Source organism: Lathamus discolor, chromosome 3, assembly GCF_037157495.1.
Source record: "Lathamus discolor isolate bLatDis1 chromosome 3, bLatDis1.hap1, whole genome shotgun sequence".
NCBI classification, from domain to species: Eukaryota; Metazoa; Chordata; class Aves; order Psittaciformes; family Psittacidae; genus Lathamus; species Lathamus discolor.
In genome coordinates, this window is record NC_088886.1 from 62,201,402 (window position 1) to 62,221,341 (window position 19,940).

Consider the following 19,940-nt stretch of genomic DNA (forward strand, 5'->3'; position numbering starts at 1 on the left):
TGCTTTTCCAGTGGGAGGATTTGAGCCAGTGTTCTGTTCATAATGCTTAATTTTAGTGACACTATGCTCTTCTGGGCTTTTATCCTAAATGGGGCTTTCCAATTTACAAGCATCTTGTGTGGGGGTTTTTAATCTTGCTTCTAGTATCAAGGTGTGTAGTCTATCAATCCTCTCTACTTGTGTTCCCTCTAGGCTGAAGAGGCCAATGAACACTATAAAACAAGCATGGCAGAGGTTGAAGAGAAAAGGAATTATTTGGAAAGCTTTAAAAGTGATGTCTTAACACAGCTTCGGGAGCTGATTTACCAGTGTGATCTGACACTTAAAGCTGTAAGCATGCTTTTGAAAATAGGTTTGGCAAAGAGATATTATTAAGACTAAGAGAAGGTCCCATCTGCAGTGTTAACTGCTTAAAACAGAAAGCTTTCAAAGGACAGAGGTCAAGTCAATAGATAAAGAAGGAAAACTTTTAATATGTTTGCGGTGTGCTCTTTCTGTTAAGAGTTAAAAGAGGCAAAGGTGTCTGTACATGTCTTGAATACTTCTGGGGTTTTTATGAGCTGTTGCCTTGCAAGAAGCCTGACTACTCGATTCGTGTAAAACCTCTCTAAGAATATTGATGGCAGTAGTGTCACTCTGCTGTTGCTTAAGAGTACAGCTCTTATTCCCATTGTTTTCATCAGTGCATTAGCAAATATGTTTGGCTGAAGTACAGAATGGACATTAACATGCTGCAGCATGGAGCCTGCTAATCTTGATGACAGTTCACTTACTACAGGATTCATTGCACCTAACTTCATGTGTTAATTTAATGCATGTAAATAAGGAAAGAAAATTGTTAAGCCAGTGTATGTACATGTGCAGTTTTTAAGGAAGCTTTAAGAGTGCTTTATACCAATAGATGTGTACATTTTTAGATGAGACAAAGACAATGTAGTGCTGAGGGGGGAAATGGAAAACACCATATACATACACTCCTCCCCAAGCAACCCAAAACCCAACACATAGGTAGAAAGATTGGACAAACTTGATAGTTAAAGTACATCTAAATTGCAAACAACTTTGCAGCTCCAAAGCTGAAGAAGCAGCTGTGTATGCCCCTTTCCCTGGTCTCTGCATTGTGGTGAAGTATTTTAGAGGGTTCATGTCATTTAACAAAGTGTTCAGTTAACCTGTTCTGTTGGGACAGAGTTTTGTTCCTTTCTTGTCTCGGTGATATGGAACCCATCTGGGTTTGGAACTCCAACTACTTCATCACTGTAGTGGTGATTAAAATTCCCCCCAGAGCATGAAAAATGCTTTTTTGGTAGCAAAAATCCTTGCTTAACCTCAATCCTTGTTCAATCCAAAGTGGGAGACCACTGGAACTGCCTTCGCTGCCTGGAGCATTCAGTAACCCAGAGAGAAGAGTAATACCAGTATCTATACTACAGATGAAGCTTTTGCAGTTGTTTGAGGAATCTTGCACAACATCTACCCCTACAACTGTTACTATTTTCTAGATTTTATCTACTGTTACTGTTGAAATGATTCCCTGTTGGGATATGAATTTGGGTGGATAAATGTGCAAGTGAAATGTGTAGTAAACGATCTACAATATTGAAGTGTTTTTCTCCCAACAGGCAACAGTTAACCTGTTCCAGCTGCAGCACGCTCAGGTTGTATCTCTTCCAGTTAACTGCCAGTCCCTCTGTGAAAGTGCCAAACTCTATGACCCTGGTCACCAGTATTTGGAGTATGTGAAGAGTCTGCCAAAGGAAGGTATTCCTATTGAACCAGGTTCTTTTGAAACCCAGAGTTCCCAGGTTGATGGGTAAGTCCCAAACTACAAGTGGTGGGTTAGAATTAAATGCTAAGCATGTGTGTACAAAAGTTGGTTTTGGAGGAACTAAATGAACCCTGATGTTCTACCATGCTTTGCCATTCTTTATTCCTTTGACTTATCTTTTGGCAGATTATATATATTTTATATATTTTTATATATATATGTATAAAAGAAATCATATATAATGTTGACGTAAAACCTGACTTCAAATTCTAAAGCAGAATGTCATTTTGTGTAATAAGACTTCCTAAGATGTTGGCAATTGTGCAAGAATAGACTTATTATTGTAATATGGTTAATATGAAAAACGTACATTTTAGTGTGGTGTGGCAGGAGGATTTGATAATCACTTTAGGAAGCCTGAGGAGGTAGTTTCCCTATGCTGCAGCCCTTACTGTTACATACCTTCTTTCATATTGTTTACCTTTGGCAACTTCTTTGCAGGAAGCGGTGCTTGATTTTTGTCTCATACTATGTGACTAAAAAAAGCTCAAAGTCCACATGTCTCTGTGGTTAGAGATTGCTTTTTTCCAGCCTGCATGAGATGGGGCTTTTAATGTTAATCCATTAAAGATCCAGCTAATGTGGAAGTAGAGACTACAAGACAAAGGCAAACCCTCTGTGTCAGTGGTGTGCCAAATGCTTTTGCACCTTTAACTTGTAAAGTAGTCTTGTTGGCACTAAAGCACCAGAAAATCCATTCCAATCTGCGTGTTTCACAGTTCTACAGGAAAGTGTCGTCATAGTCTTTCAAAAGGAAGCTAAATACAAAAAACCTAAGCTTGAGTCAGACTTCTACCAACAAAAGCCAGGAAATTCAAAGTTAAAGCTGAGATTCTTAGTTCTTGTCTGTGAATTTCCTGCCTTTTAAGACTGATTTAGGTTATACTCATAAACTCTGACTGAGGGGGATTTAACTGTGCAGCTCCCTGAGGAGAAACTGATGAGCATGAAATTTCAAACTCTTTGTGTGCTCTCACAGCTGTTTACTGCTAAGGATTTATAGGAGTGTGGTTTTTCTCCTCCTCCCTCCCTGCCTTTGGTTTTACTTGACGTGGCCTTGTGATTCTTCATGGACTTGAAGTGATCACTGTTACTGCTTAGGCCTGCATTGATTTAAGGGACAGTAGCTTGGACAAATGCAAACTTGAATGTTTTTAAGTCTTTATTTTGTTCGGCTGGTTAGGGTAGAACTGGTTAAAGAGAGCTTCCTAACTGCTGCATTTGGCTAGCAGACTCTTTTCTCCACAGGATGCTTCAGCATTTTACATTACTTACTGTTAACACTTTTCTATCCCTATCTCGACAGCAGATTTTATAAGCTCTCTGCTAGCTTCAACACATTTTCAATACTTTATACAGTACAGCATTTTACCCCAAATATGCTTATAGGCGAATGGTCCTTCTGGCTGCCCAGAGAAACTTCTGGGGGAAATAGGAGCAGAATGCAATAGCCTCTGAATTATTCTGATCTTTAGATGGACAGATTTGCTTGGTTTTGTCTTTTTCAAGTCCAGTGTGTGGGGTTTTTTAAGTTACATCCATGTATGTTCACAAGCAGTAATTAAATAAAACCTTTTTAGTGCCCAGGGGTTAAAAAAAAAAAAAACCCACCACATTGCTTTTCATTTAATTCTATCTTACTTTTCAAAATTATTCTTTTTCTTTCTGAAGGGTTTTTAATAAGCAATCAAGCAACAGTGTCCATACATCCCATGGTAACTTATCTCAATGTTCAGGAGACTTTCCTGCTCAGACATTAGATGATGTGGGAAGCCCAATTTATCCTTCACAAAAGATTGGAGAGAAGAGATCTTCCAGCAGCACAGATATGCAAGGTAGTGTTCTGTATTTGGTCTGGAGTTCAGTCTCTAAACAGGAAATACTAGTCCTATGTATTTGGTGTCTCACTGTCTGAAGTGAAGCACTGAAAAGGGGGTAAAAAAAGTATTTTGAAGTTCAAAGCCTATAAAAGCAGTTCTGTACTTGAGTGTAAGGACAAATGGAATACTGTCTGTATGTCTGGATTCTTTGACAAGAAAGGTGAGATGCAATTCAAACAGCAAGTACTGTCAAGCTCAATGTACTAAATCACTTTGATTAACTTTAGCAATTCAGAATCCATAGGGGGTTGTTTGAAGTACTGTGTTGATTTCAGGTCTTAGAGAAGCACAAGTGTCAAATTTCTGAATTCATTTTCTTATATCCTGAGGCTTTAGAGTAATATATCCTGTGGTTTGTTTTCTGTCACTCTATTGGACATTTGTGTAACTTTTGCAGCATTCTCCTACTTTCAATATAATCATAGTCTTTAAATAAAAAAATATGTACTTTTGTCCTTGACACTTGGAATTTGTGCATTTTCTTTTCAAAAGCAATACGAGGGCCACCACCATTCAGATCATGGTCGGTTGGCAACCAGAGTGGAGGAATGTGCAGTGACTCTGAAAGTGCAGGGGGAAGCAGTGAGTCACGATCCATGGATTCTCCGTCTGCTAGCCCAGGTACAGCTACACTCACTGGTGCCCTCATTTGAAGTCTTTTCTTTGGGCTGTTTGTCATTAATGAAGACAGTGCTAGTTTAGCAAGTGTTGGATAGAGCCTGTAAAGAAAGTTGGGTGGAACTGATACTTACAGCTTCCTGAATATGTTTTTCATCTGCTAGGGGATTTTAAAAGACGACTTCCCCGAACACCTTCCACTGGTACTATGTCATCTGCAGATGATCTTGATGAAAGAGAGCCACCATCTCCTTCAGACTGTGGTAATGTTGTTTCCATGCCTGAAGTCCCTAGAAGATGCTTTTAGTTGCAGAGTGTGGCTTTTCTTTTTAATGTACTTAAGAGAAAAGTCCATTAACAAGGCTGTGATTGCCAACTTTTCAATACAGTGTGCAGCCAGTTGAGGTTGAGACCTGAAGAGTAATGTTCAGGTCATCTTAATGAAGTGGTGCATAATTGCCTTCGTACATTTAGATTGACTGTATGAGCAGCCTTTGAACACTTCTAGTGTCTTCATCCTCCTGAGGTAAACATGAATGATCCAATCACCATTCCCTCCAGACATTTGTATTTAAAAGCAGCCACATGGCACTGAGTTACGGAAGATAACCTCTAAACAGATACAGAGATTGGGTAACTGGCAAACTGGAAAAAAGTAGACCCAAATGTTTAGGGTAATAACTGGGATTTTACCCTTTTCTACTTAGATAAGCAAGTTTGGTAATGTCTGTCCCAGATTTGACCAGACCATTTTGAATTTTCACATGAATTTTGCCTGTACAAAGACAATGTTGCCACAGGTACTGAACCCTGAATAACTGGATTATCAACAATAGTTCTATGTGATGTCGGCAGTACTTATAAATAGCTCTGCAATGTTTGTGGCACTTGCTCAGTAAAGCCTTCAGGAAATTCTTTGGTTAGTCTTTATTTCCTAAATGTATACTTTGCCTTCTAGGAATCAGCCTGTGGTTAATGGTGCTAATTTAGATCCAGATTTAAGGCATGGCAACGTGCTAATGAATGTGAACTTCCACTTGGAGTGGTATTGTTTAATCGATACTTGAGTTTTTCAGAAGCTTTCTGGGCAATTAACTGTATGTGTTAAGTTTTTATCTGTAGAACAAAGGACTTTGGTTCACGGAGTTGCCTTTTAAGTAAATTGTTTGAAAAAAAAAAAAAAGGGTCACAAAAAGCATCAGTTGCTCTTTTCGATGTTCTCTAGAATTCTGTTTTGGAATTCTCTAGAAAATATTTGGGTGTTAAGTACTTCAGAAACATTACAGGCCATCACTAACGTCGTCTTCACCCTCTAGTCCAGGGCTTTGAAATACACAGGATGAAACTTTCATTAATAGTTGCCCGAACAGCAGAGCAGTTGGAATTAAATGTCCTAATATTTTAGTTGCCATTAACACAGGAGAAGGTTGACATACTTAACAATAAGAACTTCCTGTTTGATTCCACTTTGATGTAAGATGATCTCACAGTTAATGTGCCTGTGATGTAAACTCTTAACATTGTTTTGCTTCCTTGTGATTGAAATGTTTCTGATTACTTTGATAGTTGCTGTTACTTAGAATTCTGTCTAAAAATCAGAATTAAATACGTTATCTCAGTAGCAGATATTAGAATGACTGTAACAGAGAAATTCTCTCCAGGTTTAAATGATATGACATCTGAAACTGCAAATTCCCCAGGACCTTTTAGAAACGCCAATATGTCCAAAGCAGCACAAACACACAAACTTCGGAAGCTGAGAGCTCCATCTAAATGCAGAGAATGTGACAGCTTAGTGGTATTTCATGGAGCTGAATGTGAGGAGGTAAGTTGAAAAGCTTGGGATTTATGTAAAGTCGGGAGGTTTAGAAACTTGCATTAGTTTTCCATATAAAATTAAGTACAGTGACTATGGCTTGTAGAATCATCATGAACTCAAAGCAAAAGCACCACAGACTAATAAATCTTTGCTCACATATGGGGTGACAAACAGCAGAGATACTTCTTATGGTGTTAGATTGTATCAAACCATATGCTTTTTTTTCCTCCCCTGTAGTGTTCACTTGCATGCCATAAGAAGTGTTTAGAGACTTTAGCTATTCAATGTGGGCACAAAAAACTTCATGGAAGGCTTCACTTGTTTGGTGTGGAATTTGCCCAAGCTGCTAAAAACATTCCTGATGGCATTCCTTTCATCATCAAAAAGTGCACCTCAGAAATTGAAAGCAGAGCACTGAATGTCAAGGTATGGTCAAGTTTAGTTATGGAATTTCAGTACAAACAATCTTTAAAATGGAAATCTTTTAAGATGTTAATGCTGTATTGTTTGTATCATCAGTATTTTACACTGGCCTTTCAAATTAAAACAGAGTTGTGCTGGTCTCTTAATTTCAGGGCATTTATCGTGTGAATGGAGCCAAATCAAGAGTTGAAAAGCTTTGTCAAGCTTTTGAAAATGGCAAGGATTTGGTCGAACTCTCGGAACTCTATGCACATGATATCAGCAATGTTCTCAAGCTGTATCTTCGCCAGGTATGCACCTGAGAGGTCAGATGGAAATCCAAAGTAGTGTAGCACATCAGTACAAGAGGGGGGAAAAAATAGACTTTCTAGTAGTCCTGCAGCAGAAGTTTGACTGCCTTGTACATTTGCAGTAGGCTGCTTTATTTTCACATAGAGCCTGTGACAGAGGCAAGGAAAATTGCTTGTATTACAATTCCACATGGGCATAATGTCTCTTGAAGTAATAGTACTATATGCAGAACAAGCATTTGGTTATCCACTGTAGCAAAGCTTTGATTTCTAAAATGTTCCTGGTTACTGAATTTGCCTGTCTTACATGAAGCTTAAAACATTCCCATATTCCCATTATGCAGATGATGCTAATATATTCCTGTTTATATATACTACCAGATTTCATTAAGCAATCATAATGGTCATGATTCTGTGTTCATTAGGGAGGGATTATTCATCTTTCTCAAAATGGAGCTTCAAAGCTTTGTGATGGAGTTTTCTAGAACAGTTTCAGTATGTATCTGAAAGAATGAAGCTGTGAATACTGACCAGTGAAATTCCTGAGTCTTTGTGAAAACTTGTTAACCCTGAAAGGACTAATCCTTAGCTGCATGGTCCTGTCCTCTTCTTTACACTGCCTGGCAGAGATGAGCATCCCAATCCTATGATCAGCACCATTTAGTGCTTTTAAAATTTTGCAAAAAATGCACTCTGCCTACTTAAGTCAAAAGGTTGCATATCTGATGCATCAGACTGGGCTATTATTTTAAATAGGGATCATAACTTATGATTATTAGCATTCATTTTCATACTGAGAGAATACTTAAAGCACAATTTAAAATGAATATTATGTGTCCTGCAATCCAATTTTTAATAATGGATTATGGACCAAATTTGATACCACATGTAATATGTTACCAAAGACTGAAAAAAGCAAACAACTGCTCTGTTACTGTGGTATTTGTGCATATGCAGCGTAACACCCTCCCTCACAGCAGTCACTTCCTTGAAGTCTACCTGTACTGATAAATGCTCAGTCTTGAAGTCATTGCAGAGAAGGGCTAGCAAAAGACATCTGAAGGACATGTAGGGAGGAGTGGTTTTGTTGACTGGGATTGGATTTGACAAACTGGGGTTTGAGCTAATGGAAGATTAAACAATGTCATCATCTAAGAAATGGTGCTAGCCCAGACAAAGGTGAAGGAAAAAAGGGAAGGAAACAAAGAAGTTACAGTTCAGACATGAGTATGCTTCTGAAATGTTTGTTCTTCAGCTTCCAGAACCCTTGATTTTGTTTCGGCTTTATAATGAGTTCATTGGACTTGCAAAAGAAAGCCAGAATGTGAATGAGGAGCTGGATGCTAAACAAGCTAGCCCCAAATCAAAGAAAAGACAGTCCATCTGTATTGAATTGAATAGGATCATCATTAAAATTAAAGATCTTCTGAAACAACTGCCTGTACCAAACTATAATACTCTTCAGTACCTTATTGGACACCTTCACAGGTGAGAGAAGGCTTTAAATGAAAACTGATACTCAAAAAAACCTGTTCTGTGATGTCTGCTAGGGAAACTCTTGTACTCTTTTGATGGCTGTAGATGAAGTAGTCATGTATGCCTTAGAAGATGATGTTCTGTTGCCGTTTCTTTTTCCAATGTAATGGATGCTCAGGTGTAACAAGAATATAAAATTGAAAGAAAGGAGGGAAAGAGCTGATCTCCATTATTCTTGATTCTCTGCTAGCACTGGAGTCAGTATCTAGTACCTAGTGGCAGCTGCAGAGACCTAGGTGTGATTTCAGTCAGGTGGGGCAGTGATTTGGTGGCTATTAACAGGAAATTGGAACTTGTATCATGTCTGTTAAGCACTATTCTGCAGTTATATTTCACTTCTTTGTCCTCTGAATGCTGGGCTATATGAAGATATATGATGAGGATGTACCAAGTTGATGACTGCCAATAAAAATAGGTAATATTGGTCTGCAGCTATATTATTGCTTAGGACGAAAGAGACATTACTTTCCCCAACTACAGCAATGCCAAATAGCCACAAATAGCATTAACCAAACAGGCCAGAAAAACACCCATATAGCACCAATGGAAAGCATTTAATCTAAGCTGCTGTTTAAATGTAGTCTGCAATGATTCTACTTGCCTACCCAGTCCACCTTCAGTATTTGCCTCTTATGTCTAAAGATAGTATTTTAATACCTGAAATATTTCTGTAGTAGTAAAATTCTAATTCTTGGGGTTTTGGTGGGGTTATTTTCCCTCTTTGTGCAGGGTTACAGAACAGTGTGATGAAAATAAAATGTCAGCCAGCAACCTTGGCATAATATTTGGCCCAACTCTGATCAGGCCACGTCAAACGGATGCTACAGTTTCTTTGTCATCACTTGTGGATTACCCTTATCAAGCCCGAGTAGTGGAGCTGCTCATAACATACTATGAAAAGATATTTGATGTTTCATTGAGACCACTTCTGAACATATCTCAGCCTGAAGAAACTGTCCTTATGGAAAGAGTTGCTTTATCAGCAGAAGAGAGGGAGCCACAGCAGCAGAGGAAGTCATTTGTTGCTGTAAAGGAAGTGAGTGATGTTTCTGGTGCTGCTGCTATGTCGCTTGAGCCATCTTAACTTCTACTACAAATGCTGCAGCATTTCAGAGCCTGTTCCTATTAAATCTGTGTGGTTTAGGTTTTTTAGTTGTTAAGGAGTGCCTTTCTTCCTTGTTTACTTCTGCTCTGACTTTTGTTAACAGGGTATTCTGATCACTCCAAGTGAAAGCAGAGCTTCAGAAACAGCTGCATTGTTTTTGGAATCAAACAATAGCAAGAATACAAGAGAACAAGTAGATACATCTGTAACTGGTTAGTGTGCTTTTATTTAATCTTGGGGTGGGTGAATAGGCAGCTATGGATGCATTAGATGATAGTACATGCAGCTCTTCAATCTAGACAGAAGCAAGTGATAAAACATGCTTTATCACTGCTTGATATACTGTTTACCTTCTATAAGAGCAACAGGCTTAAATCTTTCTAAAGGCTTTTAAGAAACCTGTGTTTATAGAATCAGAGCTTAAAGTATTTGGCAAGATTTTTAGTTTCTCCCTTTAACAAAATAAAAAGGAAATCATGCAGTGACTGTAGATTTCTGAAATCCACTAAGATGCTGCAAACCAGTATCCAGCAATCGGCATGTTTTGACTGTTGTTTTCCCTCAGAGTATGTATCATTGCTACTCACAAGAACTAAACTAGAAGGCTCTGGGAATAATAATTTTCTGACAGAATCAACAGCTGCCAGCATTTTGGATGTTAACATTTCTGGTCAAAAAAAGCCAGGTTTGCTAACCTATCAGTCTTCTATAAGATATTTTTCTGTTTATTTGCTACAGTGGCTTGTTTTAATGTAGGTATGATTTTCTCCACTTCATTTAGGAGTAACTATACATGATCCCTTTTAATTATACTGACTTTCAGCTGGTGCTACCAGTTCAGTTGTGAATAGTGCAACTTTCTGAAACAAACCTGAAAATGCTCAGGGATGGGAAAACACCAGTCAAAAAAAGTGTAGTGTCTTTTTGCCTGTTTTCTCCTTTGTCTTCTGTACAGTATGTTTTACTGCTGCTGAAATGCTGACATTTGGTTAGAGTAAGATACTCCTAGTGTGTGTGTATATATATATATATGAGGTATACCTAAAAACCAGCTGTTGAGGAATCATTAATAAAGTTCATATATTGTTGGCAAGAGTCTTGCTAACTTTTCTTTGTGATGCAAAGATCCAGTCACATCTATTTGTGTGTTTCTAGGTGATGCTGTGAGTCCAGCTTCAGAGAGAGACAGCGATTCGTTTGTTTCTCTAGGTGAGGACAGCTCTAAAGCTAACTTATTTCCTGGAAAACCTACCCGTCAGATTACCAAAGTTCCATTGCGGGTTCCAAGGACAAAGCCAGCTAGTCGGCCTCTGAGCCTACCTGTAGACCGAATACTTCCTCCTTGTGTTTTGAATGAGAGAAATTCACGAAATGCAGGAGCAGCGAGTCCAGAGAAGCTTGGCAGGAGCCCTACTATTGAAGAAGTTTCAGAGGTGAAGGCACTCCCTGCTGCTAATACCTGCTGCAGGCTTCCTTGTTATGACACTCAGATGCTGCGCAAAACTTGGGACAAGCAATATAAACAGTATGATATCACAGCAAGGACAGCAATGATTGTGACTAATGTGCCCCAGGAGAACCGAGCACTTGAGAGAGGAACTGCAGGTGCTTTGTCTTCATCATGCAGCACTGGTAACAATTCAGCTAATGCCATTCTTCTTAGTAAGCCATATTCTGTTTCAGCTGGGTCAGGAAGGACAGCAACAGAAGGAAATAGTGCTGATGCCAATCCTCTTACTACCTTCAGGGCACCAAGAACACTGCAGCCACCCCCAGGCACATTTTATAAACCACCCTCTAACAAATCAAAACAAAATGGAGAGGGTCCGTTTGCTAAAGCTTGTGCACCAGCCATTGCTAGCTCTGTGCTTCACCAGGATAATACTGCGAAACTGGCTAGGAGCTCTGCACTTCCATCAGGTGATCCTGAACAAAACACAAATGAACAAGGAACTAACTCAGAGGATACTCACCCCACAGATCTAAAGCCTACTTACCAGAGACTAAGACCAAAAAGGATCCAAGAACTGGAACACAGGGAAGCTCATTTTGTATAGGCTGCAAATTCTTCTTGGACTGGATGCAATTTGGTCTTGCCAGTGGAGGCTTCCCTATGCCCCTTTATCCTTTATCTTCCCTTGAGAATCCCACTTTTGTGCCATATTGGAGTTATTTTTATATATGCAGCATTTTTAAAAGGGGGGGAGGGCTGGGGAATTGTGAAGAACGTAAGTCAAACTTTGTAATTCAGTAGCTTTTCATAAAGTTTAATGCATTCCCAGTCTTAAATACAGAAAATGGGCTCACTGAATAAGACATTGAGCCTCATTTCTTTTCATGAGCCATTTTTCATAATAGATGTTATAATAAAAATTGAAGGTTTAATATTCATTGTCTAAGCATAAACCAAAGCTTGTGCTTTGCTCTGTAAAAGCATTTGTTCAGTTTTCTAATCTGTGCAATTAAAGCTTTGCTCCTGAACACTTACGTACTGGCCAGTATGGCCCATAATGATGTATCATATGTGTATATTTTAGGCAGACATGCTTATCTGTTGCCAGTTTTCTGTGTTGTCACTTTAATATTTTGGGGTTTTTTTTGTACAGAAGGATGCACTTACTGAGCTTTACTATTCAGAAGCAGCAATCAATCCATATTCTTGTACAGCTTAGCAAGTGGGGCAGATATGCACAGCCTGTTTCGTTTGGATGCCCTTCTGGAGAAACTATCAGTTGCAGTGGTGCCGTTTCTTTCCCAGGTGGATGAAAAGGCAGTGATATGCTTGCTATAGATCAGTTTCACTACTTACTATGCAGTGTAACTGAAATGAAGAGCATTGTTTCCAAGTTTCAGTGAAAGAGCTGGAAATAACCAAAAATCTGCATTAATAGGTGCATCTAATGGTTTCACTTTGTATTAAATCGTTTTATGTGTACACTGTTATATTTGCTTTAAAATATATTAACTTGTTAACATTTCAGTGACTCTGTGGTTTCTGTGTCTGGATTTCTTCTAACTTATTAAAATACAGACATGTGGCCTTTGCAATAGCACAGTACTCGGCTGCATCTGTCTTCCAGGGATGGGGGTGACATGCTTTTCTTAACGAGATTATAATTAGCTTAACCTTTGCTAACATACTATAGAGTATAGATATTTTAGCATGGTACTTTCTACTGATACAGGAACCAAGAGGAGACTCAGAGGACAGGAAAAGCAAAGCATCGGTTTTCTGGTTTTACAACAAAAATATACTGGACTTTCCTACTCCATTCCCTTTGCCCTTCTTCCCAAAATACCCAAAATAATATCCCACACTGCATTCAGTAGATGTAACCTGACTTCAGTTCCCAGAACAAAAGATGATATACTCAAAGCTGAAACTTCTGGTTCCTTGTCACACTTCCATAGAAACATGACTTGCACTCTTGGCAAAGGCCATGCTAGGAGCTCTTTCTTTGCCTTGTACTACAGAAAAGCCAAAGATGCCAGATGCTGCTGTCTGCCCAGACTGGTGTTGCAAGTTGCACAATGAGAGGAAGGATAAAGGTTTCTTGATTTAGATGGGAGTTCGTTCCACTCTGAGAATGGGGAGAAGAGGGAACACCACGCAACTGGTTAAAAAGCTGAAATAGCGTTACTGAAACATTACAGGCATTGTAGCAGAACCTCATAGCGTAGCTATGGAAAGATGGTGCTGGTGAGTATAGATTAGGGCCGCAAGATGGCAAATTAATTCGTGGACTACCATTAACTATATTCTCTCACTTAGTTTTAAGTGGTTTAGTGTATGTCTAATACTGAACATAGAATCCCACACCTTGAAGCTCATCCAGCTCCTCCAGCCCCTGCCACAGGCAGGGATACCTTCCACTAGAGCAGGTTGCTCCAAGCTCCTGCATCCAACCTGGCCTTGAACACTGCCAGGGATGGGGCAGCCACAGCTTCTCTGGGTACCCTGTGCCAGCGCCTCAGCACCCTCACAGGGAAGAGCTGCCCAAGAGCTCATCTCGGTCTCCCCTCTGGCAGATTAAAGCCATTCCCTTTGTCCTGTCACTACATGTCCTAGTAAAAAGCCCTTCTCCAGTGTTCTCTGTAGGCTAGGCACAAGCCATCCCTTTGTTTCCTCTGCCTGTTTCTTTGGACTTGATATTTTACTCATTCCTCTCCTTTCCAGTGGATTCTTGATACTGTAAGCCTGTGTCAGAATCACATTTTCAGTGATCTTCATTCTTTTCTGCCCTGTCATGGGTGAATATGCTAATGTCTCGTGAAACTGTAATAAAACCAGTTTCCCTAGTTGGATGAGGGTATTCAGTACTCCCCAAGGCAGGGTGCTGGGGTAGAGAGTTATAAACAGGAACAATGTTCATTAACTAAGTCATAATACCCATTACTACTTGTTGTTACTACATTGCTTCCGTGTCGTGCTAGCATGGAAGGTTTTGGATGATTCAAATGTGCTTGGGGTCTTTGTTCAGTGTTTCCCAGAGCCAGGCTGCTCTCGGCAGGGGAGCCTCATAAAACCATGTTATTTTATGAGCAAATCATCACTTTCTAAAGGTCAGTTATACCTGTCCCTACTTTATAATGGGTTTTGACTCTTTCTGTATGCAATACGAGTGGAGTGCTTCTTTTGACAACATTTGAAACCTATTTAGGGGTTGTGACTCGGCTTACCCAGCGGCAGGCCCTGCGGCGGGGGCTTCCCGTCAGAGCGAGGCAGCATCGCCGGGGGGCGGTGAGACTGTGGTTTAGTCATACAATCAGCCAGGTTGGAAAAGACCTGTAAGATCATCAAGTCCAAAGGGCCGGTGTGTGACTTTTTAATGGGTAAGCGTTCGTAAGCGTTTTGCACCTTGGTGCCGAGGCGGCGTTTCGTTCAGGCCGGAACGCTGAGGCCTTCCCTGTGTGAGGAAGTGCCCCAGCAGGCCCCGAGCCGTGAGGGGCCGCGGCGGGACGTGACAGGCTGCAGCCGCGGAGCCCGTTCCCTGTGGAAAAGGCTGGTTTTCTTTTTGACTGGAAATGCTCCTGATGGCCCCTATTGTTTGTTTCGTTTCTGATGCAGATTTCCCTAGGGCTTGTGCTTGGAATTGCTTCGACGATTGCAGTGATCCCATCCGCCTGCCCCAGGTGACCCGGGCTGGAAGTGGTGGCACCCTGCCAGGCTTTCCCTCAGGGGAGCAAAACCTTTCTGTATCAGATTTGCTTGGTAATGGCGTTTTCCGAAGTCGTAACCCACTGCCTCATCCCTCTCAAAGCTTTGGCAGTGTACTGACTTCAATAAATTGCTGACCTAATTAGTCATGGCAGCTGTTTGTTTAGCAGGCCCCTGATGCTACCAGCACTGCCCTTCTGAGGCTGTCTTTTCAAATACAAGGTTTGTTTAGATCTGAGGAATTACCTTCAGAAGTATCAGCCTTCTAGTACAGACTTTGTTGTCTTTGTGCTGGTCATTTAGATGTTTGGGAGGATTTTTACTCAGGAGTGCTTAAACTTGCAGATCGAGCTGTTCTGTATCAAGCAGGGGATTAAAACAATCTCCTTACAACTGAGCAGTGTTACTCTGCAAGCACTAACTGCGTCTAAGATATGTGTTTCTTTGCGGCCAAGCTGAACATTCCTTCAGAAACCTTTCGCATAGCACAGCAGTCCTCACACATGAGGTAAGCTTTTATAGTGTTTCCCATGTTTTTATTGCTTCTGTTTAAGGAGTCCTACTTTTGCTTGCAAATCCATGAATTCTTTAGTTTCTGTAGTGTAGCAGTGGCCCGAGTTAATCTGAAAGCTGACATGCTGTCTGAAAGCAGCTGGTGTGTGCGTGCTAACATTGGTAAATTAATTCAGAGCATGTTCGTGCTTTTTAAGTGACTCCTCTACACACTGCTGTAGCTCACAGTACAGAGTGATCTCTTTTGATCACTCAAAGTTGATTGTTTCTGGATGAGACCAAACTGGAACCTGTGCTTCAGCAGTGTGCCCGATGTGCTGCAACTGCGAATGCGTGTTCAGCCCCCAGGGCCAGACTGGAGCTCATCTGAAATAACTCCCAGACATGCAGCGTGTGGGACTGGGACCTCAGCACTCATTGTTTCCTTATAAATCTGGTCTTACTGGGCCATCCCACTTGTCAATGTACACATAGACTGAACACGTTGGGAAAATGGGACAAATCATTTCAACCTTCTGTTGGTAAAGTTTGGGGAGAATGTCTGGTATTAACAAACAGTGCTGGTTTATACAAATAAGTCAATGTGGAAATACATTTCGCAGAAGGGTATTTTGGAGACAAGCCTTTCCAAATAAAACATTTTATCTGCATGCACATTTATCTGTGTAGGGAGAAGGGAGCTCTGTTTCTAATTCAGAGTTTCATGGGATCCTTGAAAAGTGTTTTCACTCATGAGGAGAATAAAAAGCCATTCTATGACTTCCAAACCGTGAAATGTTTGAGGAAAGTCCTCTCTCCTTAGCTCTTATGCTTCCAGATGACAGAAGAGTGTCTATGTGAAGTAAACTGGATTACACCAGAAGCAGTAAACATGCCTTCTGAGTTTGCACTTGGTGTGCTTTGTGGTTATTTAGCCACAGATCTGGGTGATTAGCCTACCACTGAGTTTGCACCACGATCTGTGGGCAGGATCTGGTTAAGATGCCACATTTCCCTGTGTTTAATTTGTGGAGGAGTCTGATTCTTAGACGTACACATTTCAAACAGAGGTTTCACTGGGCCCTTATTCTCTCTGATTTCTTGTCAGCACTCCCCTTGAAACATTATATCAGCAACTGTGTGAAGAATAGAGCTTCTGCCAGTTTCTGTGTACTCATTTCATTGCAGCTTCTTCTTTGCCATGTGGTCAAGTAGTGCAACTTGTATCCTCACTTTCTGTGTACTTTCTTTACATGTTTTACTAGCAGCCATATCCAAGAAGTATGGTTTGATCCCAGCTCACCGGAACTTCCCATTCTTTTCCTTCAGGTCACTCCTTATCTGGTTCAAGGGTGGAGATTTCTGGAACCCATTGGGGAACATTTGAAAATCTTGAGCTTGGGTTTTCCCAAGTAGTTTAAGGTGCCTGGGTTCATAACCTAGCTCAGAAAACACCAGCTTGTGCATGTGTTGATTTCTCTACACACACACGCACACAGGGGTGTATCTGTCTGTATGTTTATATAGATTCACACACCCTCCTACAGTTTGCCTGGGCAAAACTGTATTAACATCAATTGTGTTAACTTTCCGGTGAGGCTGTGTGTAGTTACATGCCCTGCTAAGTGTGTAAGAAAGAACACCTCGCCAGTTTAGAAATTGCCTATATGCTGGAAAGCATTATTCCTGAAAATGAGAAGTGTTGGCCCATGAGTACACCCAGTATACACGGGTGCATATTTTCTAAGCTATCTTTTCCTGTAATTTGTAAATTCTGTTAATTTTAGCAAATATTTACTTGCATTGTGAGAGAGTTTACTGGGGATGTTTTCATAATTTGATGGCCAAGCAGCATTTTCCCCTCCTATGTGAAATGATAGGCTCCACATAAGCTTTCTCTGTTTACTTTCAAGGATCCCATGCTTCACAAAGCAAAAATGGGTCACAGCTGATGTAGTTGAACATAGAAAACAAATATACCCTACCCTCATCCAATTGTGCTGTGAAAAATCTGATTAGGAGAGATTAGTTTAATCCATTAGAGCTGTGTCCCTTTACATGTGGGCAGCAAAAATAAAAATGAAAGGATACATTTTCTTAAAATAACTCAGCATAGAATCTTAGAGTTAAGATGGTTGTTTTCTGAATAAAACTGTTAAAGTGTCTGCTTGCCTTGGACATAGTTGAGGTGCTTAAACACAGTCTACAGCCAAGCAGCAGCAGCACTATTTGCTTGGCTTTGCACTGCCATTCGAGTGCACTACCCTCTGTGGCTTTATAAAGCCCCTTGTTTCTCTGTCATGACGGCAGCAGGGTCAATCTCAGCTGTGATATGAACATATGTCCAACAGAAAGTAAACCAAAGCTACTTGTGAAAGAGGAGGTTACTGTGTCATCCTTTGTGAAAGAAGTCAGGTTAGAGTCAGTGGTTTAGGTGGCAACTTGTGCAGAGGCTTCAAGGTGCTGAGGTAGTGCTGGGAAGGAAGCAGTGTGCAGAGTGCAGTGTGGTCTGGTGTAAGCCTATTGTTAAATTCAGTGAAACAAAGGTTTCTGAAGCATTCTCAAAGGGCTTCCCAAAGCCCTGTGCAGGAGAAAGAAACAGGCAAAATGGTGCTATGTCCTTTTTAATGTAATTTTTTAAATAACAAAGGTTGGATTGGTGCTCAGCTTCTACTTTAGCTGCAGTGAGGGAAGCTGTGGTAATGCTTGCACAGAGCCATTGCTCAGCATGAGCACTGGTGGGAGGTTTTGCTGCATTGCTGTCTCTTTCAACCCTTACAGATGAAAATCTGTAAAGCATTCAATGTTCACTTAGTGCTTTCTTGCTTCTTTATCAGACCATATTACTTGTGGGTAATTTGGGTTGGAGATGTGAAATGAGCTATTTAGTACCAATATGTAACTTGCTTTACTGAATATTAGTTGATGTAGGACAGAGTTTGTCGAAAAGCTGTCTGAATACATCTCTGGAAGTCTGAACCTGAACATACATAAGGTCATGTTGCACTTAGCTTAATGTATTTCTGTGTGAGCTTGCAGCTTGCTGATATTTTGGAAGTTCTAGAAAATAAAAAAACAGATGAGAAGAATGAATTCTTTTCTTCTCCTGCAGTGGTGTTGTGAAACAATTACTTTTGTGTCTTGCTGCCTCTGTTCTTAGAGAGTAATGGTCCATGAAGAAACATACTGGACTACTTGTGTTTCTGCACATGCAGATGTTACAAGAACAAACTTTCCTGGCCTTTCACAGGGTAAATATAGCAGTAGCAAGGATATTAATTTTCTTAGAATAATTTGTGAAAGTGAATGGGGTGAAAAAAACCCCATCTTCTCCAGTTCCTGCAGTTCTGATTTGTCTAGGAAGCTTAGAAAAAAAAATCCTAGTCTCTAAAATATTGTCTTCGATAGAAAAAAACTACTTGTGCCACCTTTATGAAAGAAGAAGAGCTTAGAGAAAGCTTGAAAACCCTATGAACTCAGTTTTGAAGTAGTGGAAAGGACTTCTGCGTTCTCTAAGGCCATATCAGCAGATATACATTTGAAAGAATCTGCTCAGAAAGCTACCCAGGGTGGTATTTGTTTGATTCTATTAAAGACTTGTAGAACTAATGAGCACTGCTCTGATGTTTACTTGATGCTTTGAGGATGGCTGTGATATGTTAGTACCCCATGAGCTCAGGCTCCTCAGAAAAAGCAGGAAGGTAATTGTAATCATTGTAATGATTAAATTCAGGCTTAAAGAAATATTCAGTTGAGAGAAATTCTTGATAGCTTTTGATAATAAGGTGTAATTGATACAGTATAAGCAGAGTAAGGGGACCCTTTGCTAGCTGCTGTTAACAATCTAGAAGCCAGGAATGTTCTGCTGAACCTCCAGGATGAAATCAGGGAAGAACTATTTTTTGTTGTTGGCAGCCAGTCAGAATCGGAATCTTTATTCTCCATGATGCTTATTTGCTTATGTCATTTCTAGGCCTCACTATTCCTCACTTCACACCAAGTAAAATACAGAAATTCATGATTCGCTGCATGACAGTATTCAGCCTCCTGTGGTGTCAGCTGGAAAAAGAAATTATTAACTTCTTTCCTACCCTAGACACCTTCTTGTGGTTCCATCTGTAACACTACAAGATGTGCTGTCTAGCAAGAAGGTCTAAGTGATAGAAGCTATCACTTCACTATATTTCACCTCTGAAGTGCAAGAGCCAGAAAAAGAGTGAAAAAAGGCCTTTTTTATTACTTCATTGCTTAAAGATATTTTTAACCCTTGTTTCTTTCTTATGTTTTCCTAGAGGTTGTATGTAAGCTAAGATTGAACTTTGAGAAATTTGCTATTTTGAAATGTAAAACTTAATTTAATTCTGGTCATTTAGAATCAGTATTTAGATTTATTGTACTGTGTATTAAAACTAGTGGTAGTGACTGATGCAACCAGTTCACTTTCTTGTTTTCTGTCAACAATATCTATGAGTTTTCTTTCTGAACGTATGCAGCAAATCATTCTTCCATACCGTAAACCTGGTGGGGGGAAGAAGAAAAAGTAAAAAATTGCTGGTTTTCAATTTCTTAATTTGGGGCTTTGTAAGAGTCTTCCCCATGCTTCAGTAGTATTTTAGAACCAAGTTGTTTTTGTTGGTCCTTACAATCAGCTCTCTGGAAAGATGATCAGTTCCTGCAAAAGGAAAACTAACAAAACAGAGGTTTCATATGCCTTAGATAGAATTCACATTCCTTGAACATGTTGTCTTCAGGCAGCAAGCAAAAGCCATTCTAAATAGTAAGTCATCATTT

At 40.1% G+C, this 19,940-nt stretch overlaps 1 protein-coding gene across 5 annotated transcripts in view; it reads left to right on the top strand.

Moving 5' to 3' along the window:
* ARHGAP29 (Rho GTPase activating protein 29) overlaps positions 1-12,474 on the top strand; it is a 48,444-nt gene extending 35,970 nt beyond the window's left edge. For 3 of the 5 annotated variants that reach the window (XM_065675587.1, XM_065675585.1, XM_065675586.1), the window contains 12 exons: positions 193-330; positions 1,623-1,813; positions 3,500-3,663; positions 4,201-4,329; positions 4,491-4,589; positions 5,988-6,151; positions 6,383-6,571; positions 6,721-6,858; positions 8,114-8,346; positions 9,124-9,430; positions 9,603-9,711; positions 10,655-12,474. In XM_065675587.1, the coding sequence (XP_065531659.1) occupies positions 193-330; positions 1,623-1,813; positions 3,500-3,663; positions 4,201-4,329; positions 4,491-4,589; positions 5,988-6,151; positions 6,383-6,571; positions 6,721-6,858; positions 8,114-8,346; positions 9,124-9,430; positions 9,603-9,711; positions 10,655-11,556 (2,763 nt within the window). In that variant the 3' untranslated portion in view covers positions 11,557-12,474. Of the gene's footprint in view, positions 1-192; positions 331-1,622; positions 1,814-3,499; positions 3,664-4,200; positions 4,330-4,490; positions 4,590-5,987; positions 6,152-6,382; positions 6,572-6,720; positions 6,859-8,113; positions 8,347-9,123; positions 9,431-9,602; positions 9,712-10,064; positions 10,185-10,654 lie in introns of all 5 variants that reach the window. The other 2 variants (XM_065675589.1, XM_065675588.1) reach the window with 2 other exon arrangements.
* Positions 12,475-19,940: the final 7,466 nt, after the last annotated feature.